Genomic DNA, 27,363 nt, shown 5'->3' on the forward strand with positions numbered 1-27,363 from the left:
CATTAAAATGAGGAGGAAGGAAGGAAGAAAGGAAAAGTTATGAAAAAAAGGGAAGGAGAATAGGTGGATGAAGAAAAGGAAGGAAAGAAGGAAGGAAGGAAGGAAGGAAGTAAGGAAGTAAGGAAGGAAGGAAGGAAGGAAGGAAGGAAAATCGGAAGGGAGGGAAAAATTGAAGCGCATAAACGAATGAATGAATTATGGAGACAATTTCGTCAAGAAGGACATATGAGAAAGCGGTAGAATGAATGGATGATGCAGGAAATGGAAAAGGCGTGTGTGTGTACTGCATATAATAATAATAATAATAATAATAATAATAATAATAATAATAATAATAATAATAATAATACAGAGCATCACAAATATCAACCTGGTGTCAATGAATTTCTTTGCTATGATGTGGAATTAAAAGAAAAAAGATTTACGTTATAATTGCCAAAAAGAGACAGACAGGCAAGCAGACAGAGGGACAGACAGATAGGCAGATACAATGGAGAGAGAGAGAGAGAGAGAGAGAGAGAGAGAGAGAGAGAGAGAGAGAGAGAGAGAGAGAGAGAGAGAGAGAGAGAGAGAGAGAGAGAGAGAGAGAGAGAGAGAGAGAGAGAGAGAGAGAGAGAGAGAAAACAAGTTTACACAGCAGGTGAAAAGGAGTCACTCGGGACTTGGTGAGCCAGGAGGCGGATGCTGCTGTGAGCTCTTCTGGTACTCGCTATTACAATTTTTTCCACATGGATGAGCGAGGGAGGAGGCGAGGAATAGAGATACAGGATGCGAGGAAGCAAGCAAGGGGAGGAGCAGGCAAGAGAGTGGAGTTCAAGATTGATAAAATAAGGAAAGTAAAATAATAGATACTTTAACGCTGTTTTAATTCATATTTACGTGTCTGTCTGTCTGTCTGTCTGTCTGTCTGTCTGTCTGCCTCGCTGTATGGCTTGCCGTCTGGCTGTTTGTTCGTCTGTCATTCAAAGTCACTCGGTCAATCTGTGTGTCGATTTGTACGAGTATGTCTCTCTCTCTCTCTCTCTCTCTCTCTCTCTCTCTCTCTCTCTCTCTCTCTCTCTCTCTCTCTCTCTCTCTCTCTCTCTCTCTCTCTCTCTCTCTCTCTCTCTCTCTCTCTCTCTAACTCCAGCAGATACAGGCCATATGAAATGTACATTAACTCTCACAAAACACAGGAAATAAGAGGCTCATCTGTACCCAATAAGTGCGGATCGGGTGCCTGCTGCGACTAAATGAAGCGGGTTGAGGCGGAATTACACGATAACGTTGCGAATACTAACTAGATATGCAAGAAAATTGGGATAAACGCGCATTAAGTCCGAAATTTTTTCACAGAAAGGACTTATGCAATAGTAACAAATTTTAAAAGTAGATAATATATATTGCAATTGACTTCAACGACAGAAGAGTAGTACGAGTAGTAGTAGTAGTAGTAGTTTCAGTACAGTCAATATTAGTAAGAAAAATGCAAGTCAGAAAATCATTAACTATGAAAAAGTGTTGCTGAGAATATGATAGAGTGTCACCGTAAATTAATTCAGTCGCAGTGCCATTAAGGCAAGTAGAATGATAGCGGGAGAAATGTTGTAAGAACTAATAAGCAAGACACGCCCGTCACAGCAGAGGTCGGCAGCTATTGCTTATGAAAAAATTTAGACTTTTCCCAACGAAGTATGTTAGGAGGAGAATCTGAGATCAGTAATTATTCAGCAATAGCTCATTCTGTGATTTATAAAGAAGAAAATGTACAAAATAAATAAATAGACTAAAAAACAACGGAAGGGAAAAAAAGATAAGAATTGCATAAGAGTTCATTCAGTGAAAAGAAGATAGACGAAAAATACATAAACAATTAAAATAAGGAAAACAAAGGGAAGAGAGGAAAAGGTGAAAAAGAGGAAAATACACAACTTAATCCTGAACCATTTTCATTGCAACATTCCTTGTCTAACTCCTTGGGCAAGATGCATCAAACATTTACAGAAGCGCAACACAGCCCATAATACATTAATTCATGGGAAATACAATAAAAGAATGAACGTGCATAATTAATCCAATCAGCTCAGAAAACAGGAGGCATTCCGATGGAGACATCCACTCAGTTATCATGTTCGTCACTGATGCAAGGCGGAAATAATGCATGACTCGCCTATATTCAGTAAGGTTTAGTTTAAGTCATTCGAGAACAACGCAACTGTCCTGACGCGATGGAAACCAGGACGTACATGAAAGTGTTACGAAATTATCACTGTGACGACAACGCAAGATGATCGAACAATATTACAAGCAAAGTTACACCAAGTGAGAGAATTCCATTATAGAGAACGGTTTGATGCAAATTATGAAATTGTTCAGATTTCTCTAGCATGGTTTTCTGTGAAGTTACTTTCTTTCTTTTTTAATACCGTGGCATGAAAGTGCACTGAAGGACACGAAATACTGCTGGTGATCGTGATGTCTTGGGGGTTACTGAAGTACAGCAGGCAACGACGATAACTCATTGTAAGGGAGGGTCAAAGTCATGTCCAGGAAAGATAGGCTTGTGCTTTGCCGTGGACTAGAGGCATTGGGCAGTTGCTCTTAATCATGGACTGCTTTGTCAAATAAAATGGTCTTGCTTAAGTTAAGATTAGACTTTTCTGATTACACTCACAGCAAAAGAAATTACAGAGTATTTTAGTAAAGCAATTTTAGTGCTCAATTTAAATTTTTGATAAGCAGAATTGTCAAAGGATATTAAAATAACAAATGTAATTTGCAGTTAAAGGTAAAAAATAGTAGAGAAAAGAATGTACCTTACTAAAGAGACACGCGTGGAGATTTACGCTTTAATGAGTCGATCTTTACTCTCTTATATAAGAAGGTAGGTTACCAAAACACATATATTCTTATCCATCACACAGCACAAATCACAAGAATAATAAACTCGAAGACAATAAAAAAAAAAATCTGAATAAGTAAAATACAAGCAAGACACAAGATATGAGACGTGACTTTATCTTGCTGGCTAAAAAAAAAAAAAAAAACTTCCTTTGTAAATAAACACAAGCAAGACGCAATATAATGGACGGGACTTTATCTTCCCCGCTTGCTGGCCATGATGTGTGTTCCTATCTTTGGCGAAACATCCACTAAAATCAGTCTCCTGCTTCATTCCTCCCGGAGAGAGTGCAGGCTGGACGTTCCGAGGACAATAATGTTTGTTGGCGTGTAATGGAAGTAAGACAAGGCAATTTTGGCCGTGTGTACGAGTGTTGCACCTGAGTTGTGAGAACACTGTGTTTCCTCCGGCCTGCATCTTGTTTACCTGTCATCGAAGCTTACTGGTTCTATGAAGGTTATTACTTTACAGACTTTAGTGAAATATTGTAGTAGTAGTAGTTGTTGTAGTAGTAACAGTATCATAAGTATCAGCAGTAGTTGTAGTAACAGTAATAGCAGTGGTAGTAGAATAAATATTAGCAAGAAATATGACGACGTACAAGCATTTTCACTACAGTATCACAATCTGCTACCAGTATCACGGCCACAATTAGCAGCAGTAATCCCGCGGCCAATAACACGAGTCGTGACTGAGGCGGTGCTGACACTGGCTGATAACATGCATTCCTGAAACATGAAACGTGACTTCAGAACGTAATACACCAACGAGAGAGAGAGAGAGAGAGAGAGAGAGAGAGAGAGAGAGAGAGAGAGAGAGAGAGAGAGAGAGAGAGAGAGAGAGAGGCAAAAATCAGGAAGGAAACATAGGAACATTACCAAAGCGCAGAGTCTTAAAGTGCACTGCCCCCTCCAGCAAAAGTAAGGCGTGCAGGACCTCGAGGCAATCAAATATGTGTTAATGAAAGACCTTCCCTGCCCCACCCTAACGGATCAGTCTCGCCGGCCGCAACTGGAGCCACCTGCACCCTCACCCCGCCAGGAGGACGAGAAAGGAAGGCAGGAGGAGGAAGAAAAGCAAAGGCGTTCTACATGGAGCTTTAATCATGTAAATGTGCCGTGGTGTTCCCGTCACGTCGAGCGCGGTAAGTCTAGTCGTGTTATCATATCTTCGTCACGAACATTCCCTCCTCCTCCTGCTGTTGTGCTTTCGAGGATATGGGACGCACACCCACACACTTGCGAACACACACACATACACACACACACACACACACACACAGGCATTTTTTTAGAGAGAGAGAGAGAGAGAGAGAGAGAGAGAGAGAGAGAGAGAGAGAGAGAGAGAGAGAGAGAGAGAGAGAGAGAGAGAATCAAAGGAACACGAGCCAATCATTTCATCCATTCTAGAGGGCACGCCACAAAGGCCAAGTCGCGGCGAGGCGGCTCAATACTCGTCACGGCTGAGGCGGCGACTCGCGTAATGGGAGTATTGTGCTAATTACTTGTGCTGCACTGCGTGACTCAATGCATGCACGTAATCCACTTCACAATATCCTTCCGCAAAGAAGTTAGTAGTATTGGGTGTGCTGGAAATACGTAACCACATTAAATTTTGATAACATTGCAGACTCACTGTTGGAAAATAGCCATGTTTTGATATAATTTCAGTTTCATTCTGGTAATATTTTCTTAGTGACTAGATGCGCCAGGAAAGATTACGTGGCTATAATCTTTCTGAAAAATGAATATTCGAATACTGCGGGAGGTTAAAAATTACCTTGGTTTTCTTTGGGGTCACGGATCTGTTGTTGGAGAGCCAGTATTGCCTCTTGGTGGCCTAGCTATTTTTCATTATATTAGTTACGAAGATAAAAAAAAAAGCAGTTTGTTGGGTTTGAAGCATATTCGTGTACTAATAAGGCGAGTTACAGTCCCTGAGAAATAGTAGAAGGAAGCGCGTTAAATGCTGTGTGACTGTATCCTCCTCATCTCTTCGTCTACTCTTATATATCTCTATAATCACTCACATGACAGCCGCTTACTTTTGTAATACGGTCCCTTGAATAGTTTTGTAGCTTAGAAAAAGCAACAGTTACCGTATATTTTTTTTGTCCATGCAAATATTTGTTTTACAATGCTCTGAATATTAACGAAGGGCGACCGCAGTAGTAAAAAGGATACACAGTTTGTGTAAATGTTTTTTTCTTCGACATTTGTTTGCAGTAAGAGGGGAGGGAATGAAAACTCTCTCTCTCTCTCTCTCTCTCTCTCTCTCTCTCTCTCTCTCTCTCTCTCTCTCTCTCTCTCTCTCTATATATATATATATATACACACACACACACACACACACACACACACACACACACACACACACACACACACACACACACACACACACACACGTGTTGATATAAGGATTCTTTCTTCCGCGACGTTGAACAAAAAGGAAAGAAAAATATGGTTTAAATATTATCTAGTGCTATAACAGTTCTTTCCCCGACAGAGATAAAAAAGAGAAAATATAAAAAAATATTCGTTTGCTAAAAGCCCATCATCCCGCAGGCTGTATATAATGGCTGGCTGGATGAATTAGTTAATCAATAGTGAATGTAGCGAAAGAGATTATACCGCGAGTCGATGAGCGGAGAGTCGATGAAACACAAAACGCTTTAGATTTAACTTTGTATGTATGAAAAAGAAAAAAAAATGTAATATACTGCACGATCATTCCCATGAAAGCCCATACACCATAAAAAGGGAGAATGTAAGACTCCCATCACAATGCAGAGGCTGAATAGAGCGGAAAATGCCAAGAGGGAGGGAGCGGCAGACCATTTTCAAATTAGTTTCCCCTTTTGAAAAAAGTTCCCACGAGTACCTTTATTGAGAGAGAAAGGCCGCATTATTTAGTGATGGGCGTAACGAGAAGCGAGGTTGTGAAATGAGTGTGTGGGATAATAGGTGGCTGAGTTTGCATGTCTCCTGTTTAATTGAAAAATGTGAGAAAATGTCTGTTGTGGGTTGTTCCTCCGCTGAAGAACTGAACTATGGGTAACTGCGTGTTTTTTCTGATAGATCAATGTATAAAAAGATAGATAAATATGTTAATGTATACGTAGATAGATAGATGAATTGAAAGAATGAGAAGTAAATAGGCAGAGAGAGAGAGAGAGAGAGAGAGAGAGAGAGAGAGAGAGAGAGAGAGAGAGAGAGAGAGAGAGAGAGAGAGAGAGAGAGAGATAACAAAGGAGATTATACTTCATAGGCGTTGACACTTACAAGAATATGAAAAACCTGGAAAATGTGCCACACCATTACCCTGAAAGGAAAGCAAGTAAAAATATATAAACGCAAAACTAAACCTCGGCTCATGACCTAAGAACGAGTCATAAATTTAAGCTACCATTAAAGATAACCTTACAAACCTTAGCTTTAAAGAACCCTTACTGATAAACCTTCCACGAAAAACATAAATACCCTTGCATTGCATTGATTACACCCGTAACCATTACTGAGATTCAAAAACACCTTTCTCTTCTGACTACCTTCACCAAATACCCTTCTAAAAACACCTCACTACGGAGAATCACTCGTACCAGTAACCATTTAGAGTAATCCTTACCGATAACCATCCAAAAACACTTTTATCCTCAAATTACCTTTATTAATGTATATAAATAACCTTCAGAAATACAACGAAAAATATTACCATAGAAAAGGATCATCTATACTAAAAAACACTCACAAAACGTAACTCTACTTAACATGCTGCCTCTTAAACATCCACCTATACCAAATGCCCGAAAACTGCGCCAGAAAAACAAATTTCAAGGACCAGCATCAGTGGTAAACACAGGATCAAACACGAGTGGCAAGTTGCGAGGGTTGCTCTTGACGTGTTTGTCTGGAAAAGCTTATTAATCATAGACTCTGGGAAACAACCTTGACCCTAAGCAAGCCTGGAATACGAACAGGCAATGACGACACGAGGCAAATCACCGGTGGCTCTGCTCTGCTGGCCGAAGGGAGGGAGGGTGGAAGGGTGGCTGGGTGGGAGGGTGGCTGGGTGGTTGGGTGGTTGGGAGGGAGGAAGGGAGGGATGGAGGGTGAGTGGGTGGGTGGAGAGGGAGAGAGAGAGAGAGAGAGAGAGAGAGAGAGAGAGAGAGAGAGAGAGAGAGAGAGAGAGAGAGAGAGAGAGAGAGAGAGAGAGAGAGAGAGAGAGAACATACATAAGAACATAAGAAATAAGGGAAGCTGCAAGAAGCGATCAGGCTTACACGTGGCAGTCCCTGTATGAAATATACGAGAAAGACGAACAGAAAGACAGAAAGACAAGCAAACAGACAGACAGACAGACATACAAACAAGAAAATGCATGCAAGCAAACAAACTGGCAAACGAATAGAAAGACAGATAGACAGACATATAGAAAGAATAAAAAAAAATACATCAAGACCAGAGGGGGAAACCAAAGAAAACAAATAGCACTGTTAAAAAAAAAAACTCAATAACTGAAAAAAAAACATCTGCGTGGGAAAATAACGTAAACCAAAGAACATATCATGAAAAAAAAAAATCTTCCAGGAAATCGCAAGAAAATCCACTGCATGAAACGAGACACTAAATTTTAAGAAACCCGGGAAAAATAAATAGAAATTTTCCCCCAACTAGCCTGACATTTCCTTCCCTCGTATGTATTCTGTTTATGACGCGCATCTATTCTGGCGCGAGTGTAAAAATAAAGCATCTCCCGCGTTATTTAACCTTCAAGGAGACCGCAAACAACACGGCCATAACTGTGCGCTGCCTGATTCACTCCTGCCGTAAAAATAGTTCCTTTGCCATCTGAAGTAATTTTCTGCTTTGTGTGTATGTGTGTATGAGCGACCGAGAGAGAGAGAGAGAGAGAGAGAGAGAGAGAGAGAGAGAGAGAGAGAGAGAGAGAGAGAGAGAGAGAGAGAGAGAGAGAGAGAGAGAGAGAGAGAGAGAGAGAGAGAGAGAGAGAGAGAGAGAGAGAGAGAGAGAGAGAGAGAGAGAGAGAGAGAGAGAGAGAGAGAGGCATTGGCGGGGAAAGAAACACACACACAGAAAATGTAAGACAAATAAAATGAACAACTATGACAGACTGACAGATGAGCTCCCATCAGTTTTTAAATCGCATTCATTCTTCTCGGCTTAAAACGTCTCGGTAAAGGAAGTAAAAGGTAATAAAGACACATGAAAGGAGAAAAGAAAATCAGGAAATGTCTTTTGCAGCGGCCGTCAGGGAGGAAGAATGAGGCGTCGAGAGGAACAATACTTAATTAAAGGTAAGGTATTGGAGACAACGGCCTCGTCAGTGCAAGACCAAAAGACTTCCCTGAATAATTGAGTGCCGCAAGGGAACTGACACGTGTTAGATGCGATTATTTTTCTTTTTTTGTTTTCCTCGTCTATTCTTTTTCCTCGTCTTTTCTTGCCTTTTCTTGCGTGCCGAATGCCTCCACTTTTATTTTCTCATATCCTTTCTATACATTTTCTTTTCGATTTTCTTAGTATTCGTCACTTTTTTTTGTATCTCCAACTTCTTCAAATTCTAACTTTTCCATTTCCTTCTTTTCTTTGCTTCCTCTTGTGTGCTGAATAATTTTACTTTTATTTCGTTGTCTTCTTCCTTTTTTTTTTTTTTTTTTGCTTAGTTTTGTAAGCGTTCGCCAGTTTCATTCACTTTAAACAGAAATATTCTAATTTCTGCACCTTTTTTTAAAATTTTCAGTAATTTTTCTCTGTCCTTTTTCTTATGTGATGAAAATATGTTAACATTTTTATTCTTATCTCCCTTTCAGTCATTTTGTTATTTATTCTTTTGTAAATAATCGTCACTTTCTTTCATTGTAAACATTATAATCTTATTTTTATTTCTTTTCTTTAATCCTCTTCCCACACATCGCCTTTTTTCATTTTTCTTGTCTTCCTTCCATTTTCAGAGACATGCTTAACGCATTCAACGATTCATTATTTTTCAATCAACTTTTTTTCTTGTCCTCTTTCCGTTTTAATAATTAACGTATTCAAGTATTCATTATCTTTACTTTGCTTTCCTTGTCTTTCTGCTATATTGAAAGGCATAACGTAATGGAATATTTGCAAGGTTTCTGACTGAAACATGTCGACATCAATAAAGTAAACTTTTTTCAAATGTAACAATTGCTCATAAAATTTACAGGTGAGAATCCAATCTCCGCCTGCATCGTTTTATGTATGTCTGCATTTAATACTAAAGTCAGAAACCTTGAAAAACTCACATGCATAAATAAATCGGTTATTTTCACTGATACAGATGAAGGGAAATTGCAATTCACTTCATTAAGATGTTGACTGAGTGGTTCTGTGGCAAAGGTAAAGCGGAGAGGCAAGCTACAAAATACATGCAAAACATCCATTAATAGTCAAATGAGTAAAAAGAAAAGCCGGTAATTAATACAGATAGGGATTCGAGTCATTATAACGTATTATATTAATTACTACATTTTTACTGCTAATGTGCAACGCAGATATGAAAGCTTAAAAGACAGACGAGGAGAAAAAAAAAAAACATGGTGAAAAAAGCAGATGTGCAGCATAAAACATTTCATTTCTGTCATAGAGAGAGAGAGAGAGAGAGAGAGAGAGAGAGAGAGAGAGAGAGAGAGAGAGAGAGAGAGAGAGAGAGAGAGAGAGAGAGAGAGAGAGAGAGAGAGAGAGAGAGAGAGAGAGAGAGAGAGAGAGAGAGAGAGAGAGAGAGAGAGAGAGAGAGAAATACAAACCAAATTCTCTCTCTCTCTCTCTCTCTCTCTCTCTCTCTCTCTCTCTCTCTCTCTCTCTCTCTCTCTCTCTCATATCGTGGTGTGTAATCAATATCTTGCAAGTATGCTTCAACTTTTACCGACAAAGTGTAGTCAAGGACGCCGGGAACCCTTCTCGACGCGCGGCACATCAGACTCGCACCATTAAATATCCACAAGCAAATAAGTTCAATATTGGCTAACATTCCTCCCAAATCTACTTTTCATATTATGTCTGCATTTTTTTTCTTTTCGTAGGTTTTCACAATTCTAAGCTCATTTCCTTTTTATTTTCTTAGTGGTTAAGTGATGTAATTATTATGATGGTTTGTTTTCCTTTTATCTCCTTCGTCGTTTATCTTATGTTTTAGTTTATGTAATTATGTCTTTTTTTCTCATCTTTTATTATCTAGTTTTTTCTTCTTTTATTTTTTTCTATTCTCATTTTTTTTCCATTGCTTTTTACTATCTTCCTTCTCTCCTCTTTAATATTCTATTTTTCATTAATGTTTTCTTTCATTTCTTTCCCTTCCCTATTCTTTCATCCTAACTTTTATCTTATTCCTTTCCATCTCTCGTTGCTTTTCTTGCTTCATTGTTAACCTTTTTCTCTTGCTTCTTTTTCAATCTTCGTTCTCTCCTCTTTTACGTATATTTTTTTTCTTTGTTATCTCTTCTCCCTGACGGATTTCTTTCTTCCTTTTTTTTTTATTCTTATCACTCTCTCCATCCCTTCCTTCTTGTTCAATCTTCGTTGTTTTCTCTTTTTAATATTCTTTCCTTTCTTTTATCTTTCTATATGATTTCTCCCCGTTATCTGTTTTGCCTTTTCTTATGATTATTTTTCCTTTCCTTCTTACTTCTTCCTCCCTGCCTCACTTCCTTCCTCTCATTCTCCCTTTTTTTTCATTTTTGTTATCTGCTCTTTTTTCATCCGCTCTTTTATTTGGTTTCCTTTATATTTCCTCTCATTTTCGTTATTTTTTTCCATTTGATTTTTCCATCTCCATCTTTTCTGAATTATTCTGCTATCAACTATTTTCTGAAAATTCTTATCACTTTCTACTCCCTTTATTTCTTTTGCTCCCCTCCACCCTCACTCAATTTTTTTTTTTCTTATTTCCGCTTGATTTTTTCTTAATTCCTTCCTTACTTTCTTCAAGATTCAAGTTATTCCTCTAATTTCTCGTCTTCCTTTACATTCCCTTCCACTCCCATTACGCTTTCCATTCCATTTCTCCTCCTCCATTCATCCTTTCTTAATTATTTTTCTCGCTCCCCTCCTGCCCTCTCTCCCTCCCTCGCCTCACCTTAGATGAACTACTTAGACTTGATTAGATCACGATGCGCCATTAGTTTCCGGGTCGCCTGATGCCACCCCAGCGCTGCGCCATAATCGTATTGGGCCAGTTTTGTGATGTGAGGCAACTCGAGTGCTCAAAGAAGGGATGAGCATGAACATGCAAACACACACACACATACACACACACACACACACACACACACACACACACACACACACACACACACAAGGACACGGACACATATACACGTACACACAAGATAAGACTCTCACGCACAGGCACATGGGGAAGCGGCGGCCACATCGCATTATCACGCATATGAACGTGAGGCCAACGCAGCATTAGTCATAAGGAAGAAAATGCTCGCTCTTATTGCCTGCAGCCACGTGCGTATCGTTCCTGGCAGTGCGTGGGCAGGACACACCAGATATTTAGCGTTTTTTTTTCCTTTCCCAGATCGTAACTTCTGGCACACACACACACACACACACACACACACAAATAATCACACGCACAGCACTACTCCCGCCACGCAACACTTTTTTATGCGTGAAAGAAGCCGACCAGAGAAGAAGAGAGAGAAAGACCCGGTTAATTTGTTGATCTTCCCCACAAATATAGAGTCAGCAGAGAAGAGATTAAAAAATTATCCTCGCCTAATAATGAAGACGGTCCGTGTGAGATACGGAAAACGGTGTGTGTGTGGTGTGTGTGACAGGTTTTCGCCACATCGATAGATTTGTTTATATAATCTTCCGAGCAGTATTCTTAAACGCTTCGCAATCTCATGTCCTGAATATAATATCCTTCAATGAAAGTTACTTAGGTCTTCATAGGTGATAAATTATAAGGGTATTAACAGTTATTCCTTTTCATCAATAGAAAAAAAAATAAATGAAAATATCACTAATAACTGATGAGAGAAAGGAGATTAGAAAATATTTAAGGATAGGGACGCTAGTTATTCTTTGGTAGCGTCTTTTCATAATTATAAAGACTTTAACAATGATTCTACGCTATCATTAAGTAAAAACAGTCATGAGAATAGACTAACCATCTTCTTGGTCTTTAATCTTGAAAATGGGGTCTATAAATACCGGTCCTCACCTTTCCCCAAGGGTATATCTGGGGATCACAAGTCCACCGCGTATCCTCAAAACTAAAAAAAAACTCCACACGCAAAAAAATCCTCAGGAAAATAACGTTTAACCTCAAGTCCTTCGCCTTATCCTTCTTTATCCTAAGCCGCATAAGCTTTTCCGTCCCCAAGCAGGTGAGTGGGCGGGGCTGAAGAAGGAGAGCAGAAGGGGTGAGGGGCGGGCAGGTAAAGATGCATTGTATTATACATGGAAGAGTTTTCTTATTCGTAAGTATACAATCCGAGGCTTTTTCCTCTCAAAATTCCAAAAGTTCAGGTTGGCTTAAGTCTGTCAGGGAGATAACTCAAGTTTTTATCCTCTGCAGGGCACGGGAGGGGAAGGAGGAGGAAGAGGAGGTAGGGAGAGGAGGAAGAGAATTAAGGTTCCTGGGTTACCGAATAATAATAATAATAATAATAATAATAATAATAATAATAATAATAATAATAATAATAATAATAATAATAATAATAATAATAATAATAATAATAATAATAATAATAATAATGAAAAGCGGTTGCATTACTATATAAAAACAACACAAATTGATGTATGCAGATGATCACTTTTACCTGTTGTATGTAGCTCTCTCTCTCTGTCTCTCTCTCTCTCTCTCTCTCTCTCTCTCTCTCTCTCTCTCTCTCTCTCTCTCTCTCTCTCTCTCTGACATGATTGAAATATTTAAACTTCTATTGCAATACCGACAAATATTCGTAGATTCAATTTGCTAACCCTTCATCTTTTCACTGCTAGAGGGCTCTTGCGTCACACACACACACACACACACACACACACACACACACACACACACACACACACACACACACATGGAGACTTTCATCGTAAAAGTGCAAAAGTAATATGAATTGTGTGTGTGTGTGTGTGTGTGTGTGTGTGTGTGTGTGTGTGTGTGTGTGTGTGTGTGTGTGTGTGTGTGTGTTTGAACGTACTTAAGTGAGAGTGTCGTACATACAAACACACAGAAATGGGGGAGAGAGAGAGAGAGAGAGAGAGAGAGAGAGAGAGAGAGAGAGAGAGAGAGAGAGAGAGAGAGAGAGAGAGAGAGAGAGAGAGAGAGAGAGAGAGAGAGAGAGAGACAATATCTGCATTCACAATCAAACGAACTTATAAAACTGCATCTTTACAACTATAATTCCACGAAAAAAAAGGGCGGAAAAAACACCATCAAAATCTACGGACCCATTCAGCCGCGTTTCATTTAGTCCCAGGTAGAAATCAAGCGGAGCGGATGGCGTTAAGCGAGTGTGCTGAGCTGGATTTCTTTGTCCCTCAAACCTGTGTCGGGTTACTCACGCCCGTCCTGGCACGTGGAAAAATGGATCTTTCGGGTCACTAGTTTAGCGATATTCTGGATCCTCCCTTTACTGAATTTCCTTTACCTACCAACTGTTTCTGTAAAGTTAAAGGGACATTTCTCTATTGCCTGAATGTCCGTTGTTGTGGCCGGGAATCGAACCAAGAGCCATGCGTGAATGGAGGGGTGAGTAGTAAAGGGACTGACAGAGCAGCCACTACCACGTTGTTTTCCATGAGTCAGCCTCGTAATATTTTGCTGTCATTGCTGCCTTGTGCGAGCGACGGCAGTGCTTGGTGTTGGCAAGAGTCGCTATTACGAAAAATCGAAAAGCTATAATTACAGAGTTTATGGAAATAGCGGCTCTTGAAGGGATAACTAACCTAGATTTAAGACGGCGCGATACACACACTTAAAGCAGGAATACTAGTGTGGAGGTTCACAAGAAGGATGGCCTTGTTTGTGGCTATAGCGCTAATAATAGCTACAAGGTACATAACGCTAAGAATAACTGCACCGCTTCTACTCGTAAAGTCAACAGCGAAAGGAACACAAATAACTTCCACGCCAAACATTACTTTACACAGAAATACCACAACAAAGACTACTACTACTACTACTACTACTACTACTACTACTAGTAAGAGAACAATAATAAAAACACCAAGAATAATAACAACAACAACAATACAACAACGAAAACAACAATTATTACTACTATTACCACAACCACTCCCACTATAACAACTATTACCCCCATCACCACTACCTTACTCCTACACACTGCAAACAAAAACGCCATTACCACCACCAACATCTATACCAACAAAACACAAGAGCGTTAGTTTCTTACGTTGCAGCTGGTCCCCCGCCAACATTGCTGTCCCATCGTAGGTCATGTCTGAAACAAGAAGCAAACTCGATGTAATGACCCACCCAAACCATTGTGAATTACGACCAGGCGAGCCATACTTAGTGTGTGATCTATGACGCTTTCAGTACGTTTGATGTGTTATTCAGATCTCAAAGAAATAAAAGGATAAGGAAACGGATGAGGAAGAGAAGGAGAAAAGTGTTAATAGTAGTAGTAGTAGTAGTAGTAGTAGTAGTAGTAGTAGTAGTAGTAGTAGTAGTAGTAGTAGTAATAGTAGTAGTAGTAGTAGTAGTAATAGTAGTAGTAGTAGTAGTAGTGGTAGTAGTAGTAGTAGTAACAATAATAATAGGGATGGTAATAGAAATAGTAATAATAGTAATAATAATAATAATAATAATAATAATAATAATAATAATAATAATAATAATAAGAAGAAGAAGAAGAAGAAGAAGAAGAAGAAGAAGAAGAAGAAGAAGAAGAAAAACATGAACAAAAAAAAACATAAACACAAACAAAACGAACAAAGAAAAAAAAATACAAGAGAATAACGAAAAAATAAATAAATAAATAACAATATAAAAAAGAACAGGAACCAAGGTGAGTGTTAGCAAACATCAGCTAACACATTAATGACACAACACTCATCCATTCTGCATCCCCTCCCCTCTCTCCCCCCCACACTCGGTCACACGCACGTACAATAACACCTGCACAGTACGTATTTTCCCCCACTAGTTCTCGGAGCGTTAAGGCAAAAGCCCAAACAAGGAGGGACACGAGGGCAAAACTTTTTCCCGCAGCAGTACTGAATCGAAACTAACTTGGGGTGGCTGGAACCGTCGCAAAACTTTCCTCACTATTTTTCTGACGGCCGATAAACACCATCAGCTCACTTAAACACTAGAATATGGGAATAAACAATGTGAAAATGACCTGCTGTTTACTGAGAAGGCTATGAAAAAGTTAATATGAGAGAGAGAGAGAGAGAGAGAGAGAGAGAGAGAGAGAGAGAGAGAGAGAGAGAGAGAGAGAGAGAGAGAGAGAGAGAGAGAGAGAGAGAGAGAGAGAGGCATTACGCAGACCACTAGAATTACGTAAAATATTACAGAAACAAGGATATGAAAAGGGAAACGATGAACTAATGTGTGATTCACGTGTGTACAGAGAGAGAGAGAGAGAGAGAGAGAGAGAGAGAGAGAGAGAGAGAGAGAGAGAGAGAGAGAGAGAGAGAGAGAGAGAGAGTCATCATGGCTACTAAATGGTATTGCGTTGCAGGGAATTTCAAGTTAATGTGGTCATGATTGCTTTAGTGATGATGATGATGATGATGATAGTAGTAACAGACTCCTCTTTTAATGTGTTCCCTTGCAAGACAGCACGCCCGGTCACCCTCATCGACACTCCTTGCCCCCTAAGCACTTCATTATCTCGCTTTGTCATAAACACATTCCCACCCCTTCGCAATACATTTTCCGTCCAATTACTGCACAAAAACGTAATCGTGCTGAGAGGAAAATTCCAGTGCAATGAGTCGCCGGCCATTTCTCTCTTCAATTGGCAGCTATCAGTCCCATTTGTGTGTGTGTGTCTGTGTGTGTGTGTGTGTGTGTGTGTGTGTGTGTGTGTGTGTGTGTGTGTGTACGTGAGTGTTGTACCTAATTGCATAATAGTCTTTCGCAATATCTGACGAATGTGTAACAGTGACGCGAGTTTTGTCTTTCATTGTATTATTTTTTGTGTTCAATGTTGTTTACAGGTCTCTCTCTCTCTCTCTCTCTCTCTCTCTCTCTCTCTCTCTCTCTCTCTCTCTCTCTCTCTCTCTCTCTCCCCCTCATATTTCACGCGAAACACAAGGATAATTAGATTATTGCAAAATATACTCAATTATGGTCGTTTTAGAATAGAAATGTGTGTGTGTGTGTGTGTGTGTGTGTGTGTGTGTGTGTGTGTGTGTGTGTGTGTGTGTGTGTGTGTGTGTGTGTGTGTGTGTGTGTGTGTGTGTGTGTGTGTGTGTGTGTGTATATGAGCGTAAGTGTGAGGGAGAGGGAGAAATATTGACCAGAAGAGCTAAATAAAGCAAAAGTTTTTAAAAATCTTGCACAACATATTTGCGTTCCACACCATAAAACACTTTCCACCAACACTCACACCTCCACCATCACCGTCACCTCTGCCACCACCACCGTTACCACCACCACCACCACTACCACCGTCGACTTACTGACCAAGCTGCTGCCTCGTTTATTTCCGATTTTGATCATTATGGAGGTGAAATGACTCGCTATGAATTTTCTATTGTCCCTTAACTCTGCTGAACCGAGGCCGGGAGGAGGGCAAGAGAGGGAGAGGTAGGGGGAGAAAGAGAGGGGGAGAAGAGAGAGACAGAGGGGAAGGATAGAAGAGGTTAAATTCGCAATGGAATGAAATAAATCCTCTTTCTATTACATTCGCTGTGGTAAATCTGTATTTCATTTAGCTTTTTCTATTTTTTTTTCTATTTTATTTCTCTTGTTTGTGATTGTGTAAAAGTTTCGTCAAAAATCTCCAACGTGAAATGTAATTATTGTTTCCACCCACGAGTAAACATATATTAACTTTATCTCCTTACAGTCTGCTTTCCTGTAATATAACGTACGTTCTTTGTTCTGCATTCTTTAATATTCTTCGGTTTTAAGAACAATTGACTCTCTCTCTCTCTCTCTCTCTCTCTCTCTCTCTCTCTCTCTCTCTCTCTCTCTCTCTCTCTCTCTCTCTCTCTCTCTTGTCCCACAAAGCATCCATCAACATTCACCTGACCACAAGTGGGAGAGAAAGGAGTAAATTAAGGATTAATCGTTAAAAAACAAAAAGAAAACAAACACAAAAACACACAAAAGGTTTCTTGAATCTGCAGATAAGGAATAAAAAAGTGTGTCAACTAAGAGAGAGAGAGAGAGAGAGAGAGAGAGAGAGAGAGAGAGAGAGAGAGAGAGAGAGAGAGAGAGAGAGAGAGAGAGAGAGAGAGAGAGAGAGAGAGAGAGAGAGAGAGCAATGCAGTCTTTCCTTGGCTAAGCGAGGGACATATGGTATTAATAGTAAAGTAATTGAATGAGAACGGGTAGATGTAGGTGAGCGACAGGAGGAGGAGGAGGAGGAAGAGGAGGAGGAGGAGGAGGAGGAGGAGGAGGAGGAGGAGGAGGAGGAGGAGGAGGAGGAGGAGGAGGAAAACCAAGGGCAATAATAAGATGTGCGACGACAAGGAGGTGGAGGAAAAGGAGAAAGAAAAGGAGGAGGATGAACAGAATTAGAAAGAGGGAGAAAGGAAGCAAGAGGAAGTGAAAGGAAGAGGAGGAAGAGGAGCAGTAGTTGTCCCTTTCACCTCCCTTGTACCGCCAGGGATTTTCTTGACATTATCGTAAAGTTGGCGCGGCGGCCTGCACGGATTGCTGCCTTGATAAGCGGCAATTGAAGAGCAGCGGGTTTTGCAGTAACTGTGGTGACGGTGGCGGTTGTGGTGGTAGTGGTGGTGGTGTTAGTTGTAGTGAAATAATTAACATTGTCTGGTTTATTTCGCAAAACTAATAATGGAACATGTATTAGTGTATTAGTAGTGGTGGTGGTGGTGGTGGTGGTGAATTTGGTGGTGGTCGTTGTGGTTTTGGTGGGGGCGGTGGTGGTGGTGGTGATGGTGTTGGTGGTGGTGTTAGTAATAGCAGTCATTAATGAATCAGTTAATTTGCTGTTTCTTGCGTCAGTACTTGTAATGGAGAACACATCACCTATTACATAATGGTTGAAAACTGAGCCTTAGGGTACATAAGAAGCTACTTGAATGATTAGATAAGAGACAGTCAACATCAAATTCATAGTTCAACAACATAGTACAACATGACACCAAAACTAAAGTGTAGAAAACTTAACTTTGAAATTCATGAACATTACTCTGGAAAAAAAAAAAAAAAAAAAAGACGCTGGCATTGAGGTATTATTATTATTATTATTATTATTATTATTATTATTATTATTATTATTATTATTATTATTATTGTCAGTAGATGTAAGAGTAGTAGTAATAGTAGTAGTGGTTAATTTACGTGTGTATGAATTTTCCCTGCTTTTCCTGCTATTGTTATTACGTCTTTTCCGCGTATTAATCACATAATGTAAGTAGCGAAACGATATAAAGAATGTGGATGTAGAAAAAGAATGCAAGGAAGAAAGGAGAAACTTACAAATTCACCGAACAAAGGAATGGATATGTAAATCAAGTGAGAAAATAAATTAGGATACAAAATAAAGAAAAAAAGAAAAGAAAAGCGATAGACGGAAAAAGAACGAAAAAATGAAAAGAAAGTGGAATGCAAAAAATGGAAATATAAAGAACAACGTAGAAGGAGAAAGAACCAAGGAAACACAAATAAAAAAAAATATAAGAAAAGAAAAAAAACTACAGCTTTCTACTACCATTATAATCATCCGCTTTTCTCCATAAATGCATGTCACAGTCTCTTCCAAAAACATGCCTAATCCTTATTCCATTCTACCTGACACTAATCCCTATTCTGTCCATTTCACCAGTGCAAAAATTAACCTGCACCGACATTCCTTCATCATAACACCATGAAGGTTTGAGAGCGTTTGATATTTTTTCTTCACTACTCTATGAGTTCAGATGAAGAATGAAGTCATTTTCAGTCAAATCAAGCTTTTAAATCTATATTATTTTACTGCTTTTAATTGTTCTCTCCGGATGTATAATAGAGACGTTAATATCTATCCAATACTCGGTTGTTTTAAAATGTCTGAGTCTTTTTACCTGCAGGGAGATTTGAAACAGAGACGTTATTTCCTGCGCGTCTTTTCGTGTGTTGACAATCGTGCATGCTTCGTGACTAAAACTGCCTTCTCGAACCACGCACGCTACTAGACCTTACCGCAGACACGGAGGCAGACAGACAGACAGACAGACGAACAGGAAATTGATATTGGCTCAAATCTTATCAAGGAGGAGAGAGGAAGTGAAGGGAAAGGAAGGAAGGGAGACTGGGGGTGGTGGCAAGTGAAGCGAACAGGAGGAAGAGGAGGAGGGAGAGGAGACGGAGGGGGGAAGCAGCAAGAGGGAGAAAGGATAATGGAAAAGGAAAGATGTCAGCGGCACAGGAGCATTGTGGGACCTCAGGGTGATCGGACTGTTATCGCAGGAAACAAAGGAAGTGTGTATAGACATTTTACCTGGTATGAGGAAACGGGATTTGATCTTCTCTCGATGTGTGTGTGTGTGTGTGTGTGTGTGTGTGTGTGTGTGTGTGTGTGTGTGTGTGTGTGTGTGTGTGTGTGTCAAATAAAGACACAGCACATTTCATCAGATACGAGGAAACAGGATTTGATCTTTCGGTGTGTGTGTGTGTGTGTGTGTGTGTGTGTGTGTGTGTGTGTGTATGATAATAACAATAATACATATTTCTGTAACAGCTCACCTCTGAAATATACAAGAATAAATGCGATCTCGACTAGATACGTAAGTGTATAATCTACACACATAAAAATAAAAAGAAAAGCTATATGCAAAGAAATAAAAGAAAAATCACATATTCAACAAACCCTCAAATTACAAGCTATAATAAAAAATCCAGATACAACAAACACACTGACGTAATCCATTAAACCTTTGACCTGTAATACTAATCTACAATAAATACGCTCAGAGGACAGATGAAAAAAATAACCTTCAATGAAAAAATAACACCATAAAAATCACTCTTAAAAAGGATGTACTCAAATTATAAGACAGAACCAAATAACATTAATGGCAGTTGATGTGACGTTGCCGGAACACAGCCACGAGAATGTATGAGGATTAACAGTTCTTTAGAGTCCACGCAGGAAATGAACGTGACCCATTCAAGTCGCTTATGTTTCTTCATATATGATTGTTTTGTATCCCTTGAGGCTTAATCTCTTCCCCTTCATCTTCGTCGTTGTCGTTGTTATTGTCGTCGTCGTCATCTCTCTCTCTCTCTCTCTCTCTCTCTCTCTCTCTCTCTCTCTCTCTCTCTCTCTCTCTCTCTCTCTCTCTCTCTCTCTCTCTCTCTCTGTGTGTGTGTGTGTGTGTGTGTGTGTGTGTGTGTGTGTGTTCAACCAGTTTTTCATTTTCACATCCAGTTTTTCTGTTTATTAAATGTCAATAATTTACAAAAATCTCAGTTATGACGTAAATTATATTTCTCATGATGACGATAAGTAGAAAATGCGTGTGCAACATTACATAAACATAAACAATGATCTTCGGTTGTTTTTCTGCTTATTACGGAGAATAATAAGGAATACACCGTGGATTTAAATGCGTCACAACTTCCCTTTACTTATTTGGTACAGACTGAGCATCTTCTTTCTTTCAGTGTCATGTTTGCAATATTTGAACGTAATTAGGGTTCAAGAAGACTCGAACATGTGACAGTATATCCAATCAAGGGAGTTTACCACAGAATTGTCTACATTACTCACTCTTCGTATTTAATAAACGTTCCACAAGCTTCTCTTCACACCACAAATTCTTACTCTGTCTTTCAATAAAAATCTTTGTGTCTTTCAGAGAGAATCCTTTGAAAACTTTTGACACATTCTTACTTAATGACTTCCAAAAAACCACACAGGCAGCGTGACTTATAGTTGATCAGAGTATGCTTCACCAAAGTCTTTTCTGTCTCTTTGAAAAACTACGGCAGCTTATACATTACTATTCAAGACAGTCAACGTGCACTCACCAAAAGGTTCTCGAACATAATGTCATGAAGGATGCGAAAATAATTCGTTTTTAATTTGGAGTAGTTGTTTTTTCCGATGGTGACAACACACTTTAAAGTCACCTCGTCTGAATATGGTGTATTTCGTTATATCGATCACTTATAGTTTAATGAATTGTACTGAAATATTCTCATTAGATTGTAAGGAGGATATTTTTCAAAATTTATCGTTCATATATTTCTGAACGCTTGGTGCTTAGAATTCGATTATTTTTTGTCAATAGATCCATCATGATGCGATAAATAACCACTACCCTCACTTCTTTATCTTTTTCAGTGAGTTTGTAAGCATTAGCAATCATATAATCACAGATACTAGACGAGTAAAATACGACGTGCACTTATGCTGTGGCCTGCGATGAGGTGAAAATGTAACAATTATCAGACGTTATAAGGAGACCATCAACAGAGCAGAGTACTAAACACTAAAAGGTAACATAAAACACTGTGCAAATAAACTCACAACGTCCTTACTTCTTTATAATATTTTTTTTAAAGATTAGTTTGAAAGTGTTAATAATTCTTTCCATTTTGGCACTCTAGTATCCCTGAACCCTGAGAGTGTTGCTTGTACACTTGCATCATCCTAACTACCCTATCCTTTTATACACATGAATGAAGAGCATTAACATTTCTTCCATTCTGGCACTCTAATATCCCTGAAGCCCTGAGAGTGTTGCTTGTACACTTGCATCATCCTAACTTCCCTATCCTTTTATACACATGAATGAAAAATAAATATTTCTTTCATTCTGGTACATTAAAATCCCTAACGGTTTGAAAGACTTATGTATACTCTAATTATCTTAACACCCATATCCTTTTTTACGATTGAATTCAAAAAGTGTTAATATTCCTTCTATACTGGTACCCTAAGACACCAGGACGCTTGAAGTGAGTTGCTTGTAAACTCGAATATGAATTACTGCTATTTATTATCACATTTATCGTGCGGTGTTTGTTTCATGAGGGTTTGAAGCTAATAATGCAAGTTTATGCCCTATAATTCCGGGATTTTGAAGGTCCGAGTCGCCTGTACGCTGCATATTAAGGGCGAAATATTACATACTTCAATATATTACATGTTGTTGTGGCATGCGGGCTCATGTTGTGTAATAATTTGTGGCGCTGAGAACTATCACGAAATGTAGAGAGAAGAGAGAATGAACTGAACAGAAAATTCAAAGCGGCCTATTTGCATAACTGTACGTCTCTCTCTCTCTCTCTCTCTCTCTCTCTCTCTCTCTCTCTCTCTCTCTCTCTCTCTCTCTCTCTCTCTCTCTCTCTCTCTCTCTCTCTCTCTCTCTCTCTCTCTCTCTCTCTCTCTCTCTCTCTCTCTCTCTCTCTCTCTCTCTCTCTCTCTCTCTCTCTCTCATCCAATGCAGTATTAAAAAAATTCAGTACATAAAAAAATCCAGCAACAACAACAAACATATAGTTGTAACATAATATTTATGAAACACTTCCTGACCAACTGTCGCCTTCCCCCCGCCTCTCTCTCTCTCTCTCTCTCTCTCTCTCTCTCTCTCTCTCTCTCTCTCTCTCTCTCTCTCTCTCTCTCTCTCTCTCTCCACCTGAGATAACCAGCACCTGGCCGCGAAGGGGAAAGCAGTTCCTGATCCTCATCATTTGTTGCATTCAAGACTCCCTCGCGGATTCATTAATCGTCCTTATCTCCTTACCCTAATTTCCTACAAGCCACCACCGCCGCCGTAAGAGAGAGAGAGAGAGAGAGAGAGAGAGAGAGAGAGAGAGAGAGAGAGAGAGAGAGAGAGAGAGAGAGAGAGAGAGAGAGAGAGAGAGAGAGAGAGAGAGAGAGAGAGAGAGAGAGAGAGAGAGAGAGAGAGAGAGAGAGAGAGAGAGAGAGAGAGAGAGAGAGAGAGAGAGAGAGAGTGTGTGGGGTGTGTGTGGCATGGAATGAAGCCAATAAGCAGGAAGTGGGAGAATGTAGCAGTGGTTGAAGAGGATTTCAGGGTTGGAATAAAGGGAGAGGTAGCTTTGTCAATACAGGTACCAACGAAAGAAAAGAAGGAAAAGTAAGACGAGAACGGGAGTGAGGTTTCAACTGAAAGAAGAGGGGGGAAGAAAATTTACTTATACCAATAGCAATACAAGCTGGCGTGTGTTGTACCTTCCACTAAGTACAGTGAAGAACAACTGCAGCTTATTACAAGAAGGCGTAGACAGATGAGCACGTGAGGTGAGGGTGTGAGGTGGCGGAGTGAGGTGGCAGAGTCCGATAGAAGGGTGAAGGTGAAGTGGAGGGGTTGCAAGGCGGGAGGTCAGTGCGCTGTGGCTTCAAGGGTGAGGGCAGACCAGCGTATTACAGCGTCGTTTCAGAATACAGCCCTTGCGTTTATACAGGATTCAGCCGCTACACCTGCCGCTTATGGGGAAATGAGTGGCGGTGCGCGGCAGACCGGGAGTGGAAGGCATAGGAAACTCAGAGAGGAAAGGAAAGGAAAGGAAAGGAAAAGGAAGAGTAGATGGAGGGAAGGTGGAAAGGTGTGTGCTGGAAGGAAATGTTTAGCAGTGGAGTGAAAAGAAAGGATAGTGGGAGTGATGAGAACAAGAAGGCTTAGAAAACATAAATTGAGGTAAGAAAATTATTGGAAAAGATGTACATGGGCAGGAAACGAGTAAAAAAGGAAGGAATGTGTGAAGCGGTGTGATGAGAAGAGTTAGGAAAGGTACAAGTAATTCGGGCAAGGTAAAACTTGAATAGATGGATAAAGAAAGAACTGTACAAAGAAGGGACAGGAAAAATAAAGTTGGCTAAGTTTAATGTAAAATACAGGTAAACGCAGTGAAGGGAAGGTGAAGAGAATAGCGAAGAGTAACGTCTAAAAAGTAAAGTTTGGTGATGATTGGAGGGATAAAAAAACAGAGTAAGAGGAAGTTACGGTGAAAACAAGGATTATGAAAGGTAGGAATAAAGTTGAGCAAAGGTAAAAAAAAAAATAGTGGTAGGGGGAGGAGAGGTGAATAGCGAAGGAAAAGTACAATCGGGAGAGAATAGGGCGGGAAGCCAAGAGAGAGGGACATAAGGTAAAAACAAGGATCGTGGATGGTAACTTTAGACAAGAAGACGAGGGAAACGATGAATAACAGGAGGTGAAGTGAAAAGAAGCACCATAAGGGGGAATACAAAGGTTGGAGGGTAGGTACTGGTGAAGTGGCTATTATTATTACTATTTTTTCACCAAGTTGTATCAATTTTCAACACACGACCATGCCCACCTGTTGTTGTTCTCCTTTCCTCCCTTCTTTTCTCACTTTTCTTCTATTTCTCTCCTTTCCTTCATTCCTTCTGATACACGTCACATAATCATAAAGTATAGTCAACTGTGTGTGTGTGTGTGTGTGTGTGTGTGTGTGTGTGTGTGTGTGTGTGTGTGTGTGTGTGTGTGTGTGTGTGTGTGTACGTGTGTGTTCTTCACATGTATGTTCATTGACGTAATCAGCACCGACCTTGAACTGTTCTGACCCATGAAAGCAGGTGATGGACGGCGCTGAAAGTGAAGGGAACGGCAAGACAAAGGAGAGGCGAAAACACATGGACAAGCAAAGAAGGCGGGGCTAAATAGCTCTTGCTGAGGGGCTGGAGCAAATAGAAAGGAAATGAAAAAAGAAGAGAGGAGAGGGAGGTGATGAAAATAGAGACAAAAAAAAAAACTGAAAGGAGAAAGACGAGAGCACATAAAACGGTACAGGGAGAAAAGAAAGGAGGGATTTCAACTTTTCCAGTGGGGGAATACACAAGTACAATCGGAAGGAAAAGACTAGAGAAAGAGTGGAAATAAAGAAAGGGAATAGGTATAGGGAGGGATGGAAAGGAACCAAGTAGAAAGTTTAGGAAAACGAGAGAGAGGGATAGGAAAGAAAACAAAATGAGAAGGAAAAAAATAAAGGGACGAAAGCTAATGAAGAAATTTACAGAGAGAAAAGAAAGTAGAGGTCAAAACTTTGTCTTGTGGACGAGGGGCAAGTGGAAAAGGAAAGAGAGAGAGAGAGAGAGAGAGAGAGAGAGAGAGAGAGAGAGAGAGAGAGAGAGAGAGAGAGAGAGAGAGAGAGAGAGAGAGAGAGAGAGAGAGAGAGAGAGAGAGAGAGAGAGAGAGAGAGAGAGAGAGAGAGAGAGAGAGAGAGAGAGAGAGAGAGAGAGAGAGAGAGAGAGAGAGAGAGAGAGAGAGAGAGGAGGGGCTGGAAATAGAGATACAGAAAGGGAGGAGGAGGACGCGGAGGAGGAGGAGGCGGGGGAGGAGGCAGAGGGGAATGGAACACAGTACGGGCGGGGTGAAGTGGATTAGGACTCGTGAAGCTCCGCCTGGCCACTGGTACGCGCATAAAAACACTCCAAATGTTCGCTGATGAGAAGATCGTCTCGGCATTAAGTTCCCGACAACGCCTCCGCCCCCATCACCACTACCACCACCAGCACCACCACCAGCACCATCGCAATCAAGCACCTTCATCTAACTCCCACCACTTGTACATTCCCCGCCTTCATCAACCACTTCAGCACCCCAACAAGCCACCACTTTCCCGGCCCTCTACTTACACAGGAATCCGCCAGTCTCTCCCTCTACGCACACAGGCTCTCCAGACATTTATCTCACCACTTCGACTGCCCGCCGCTCACACCTTTAATCCACTGCGCCCTTCACATACGCTCGCTCTCTACTTTTGCACGCTTAAGGATTTTTATTTCTCATTTCTCCCCCGCCTCCTCTTCATTTTATCATCATTACTGCTTGTGCCTCTATTACTACTACTACTGGTGCTGTTGCTGCAGGTACTACTACTACTACTACTACTACTACTACTACTACTACTACTACTACTGTGACTACTACTACTATTATTATTATTATTATTACTACTATTACTACTACTACTACGATCTCAGGAAAATCGCTTAAAAATATTAAATTTTGTTACGAATTACGTTAAAATATTGCGATATTTTAACGTAAATTCGTTTTGTTCTATGAGAGAGAGAGAGAGAGAGAGAGAGAGAGAGAGAGAGAGAGAGAGAGAGAGAGAGAGAGAGAGAGAGAGAGAGAGAGAGAGAGAGAGTGTGTACCATACTGCTTCGAGGTGCTAAATAACCCCGTGATGTAACCTGCCGGGGTAACTTTGTGAAGGTTTTGTGTGGTGAAAGGTGCACTCGTCTGTGAAAGTTCAGTCTGGCGTAAAAAAAATAAAAATAATAATCCCCACGTACATGTATACTCGTACAGCAGGAATCACACCATCTGTCAGCATCGATAAAGGATTTTAAAGCTTATAGTGCAAAGAGCCACGAAAAATAAATATCAAAATTTCGATGTTTGTTGCTCCCTTTACTACTACTACTACTACTACTACTACTACTACTACTACTACTACTACTACTTATTGTTACCTTTCTACTACTATTATGGTTGCAGTTCGTGTTCCTAATGTTGTAACCCCTTCTACTACTACTACTACTACTACTACTACTATGACAAAAACAAGAACTGGAATAACTTCAGCCCAAGTACATCAACCTATGAAGAAATGGGAAATAAACTGATGAATCTCTCACTAAGGTAATTATGTATTTTCTTTTAAGCATTTGTGCATTTTATTTGCCAAAGTGAATGAACAAAAATGCAAATGTGTCTAGCCTTTGATGCTAATATAACATGAAAATATTCACAAGTACAAGATATTCTGAGTCTCTCTCTCTCTCTCTCTCTCTCTCTCTCTCTCTCTCTCTCTCTCTCTCTCTCTCTCTCTCTCTCTCTCTCTCTCTCTTTTGCATATGAAATCTAACATGGTTTCAGAACGCAATTCAATTATTCCTCATCCCCTTATTCATCCGCTTAATCTTATATCTTTCAGTCAAAAACACTGCTTCTCTCTCTCTCTCTCTCTCTCTCTCTCTCTCTCTCTCTCTCTCTCTCTCTCTCTCTCTCTCTCTCTCTCTCTCTCTCTCTCTCTCTCTCTGTACCTCGCGACAACAACAGCAACAAAAAATTCCCTTGCTAAATTTCCACTGCCATAAAAATTAACAATGGGCACAGTTCAGAATATAGGAGAGCGAGGCAACCAAAGGGTATTTATGTTGGCAGGTGGAGGGTGTCACTGGCGCCGCACGAGACTGGACTGGACAGTAAAGGAAAGACTTGGTAACTCGTGACGGTGACTTGACGCACGGCACGGTAGGTGTGTGTGGTAAGGACGGCGATGGAAAAGTTACCGAGGCTGGACTACTTAGATGAGGACTGAGACGCTGC

The 27,363-nt window shown here is 40.2% G+C and overlaps 1 protein-coding gene across 7 annotated transcripts in view; it reads right to left on the reverse strand.

Annotated features, from left to right (window-relative positions):
* The window catches only part of LOC135093210 (agrin-like), a 503,425-nt gene that overhangs the window by 96,013 nt on the left and 380,049 nt on the right, over positions 1-27,363 (reverse strand). For all 7 annotated transcript variants that reach the window (XM_063992187.1, XM_063992185.1, XM_063992186.1 and 4 more), the window contains one exon: positions 14,298-14,345. In XM_063992187.1, the coding sequence (XP_063848257.1) occupies positions 14,298-14,333 (36 nt within the window). In that variant the 5' untranslated portion in view covers positions 14,334-14,345. The remainder of the gene's footprint in view (positions 1-14,297; positions 14,346-27,363) is intronic.

Source organism: Scylla paramamosain, chromosome 42 (assembly GCF_035594125.1).
Source record: "Scylla paramamosain isolate STU-SP2022 chromosome 42, ASM3559412v1, whole genome shotgun sequence".
NCBI lineage: Eukaryota > Metazoa > Arthropoda > Malacostraca > Decapoda > Portunidae > Scylla > Scylla paramamosain.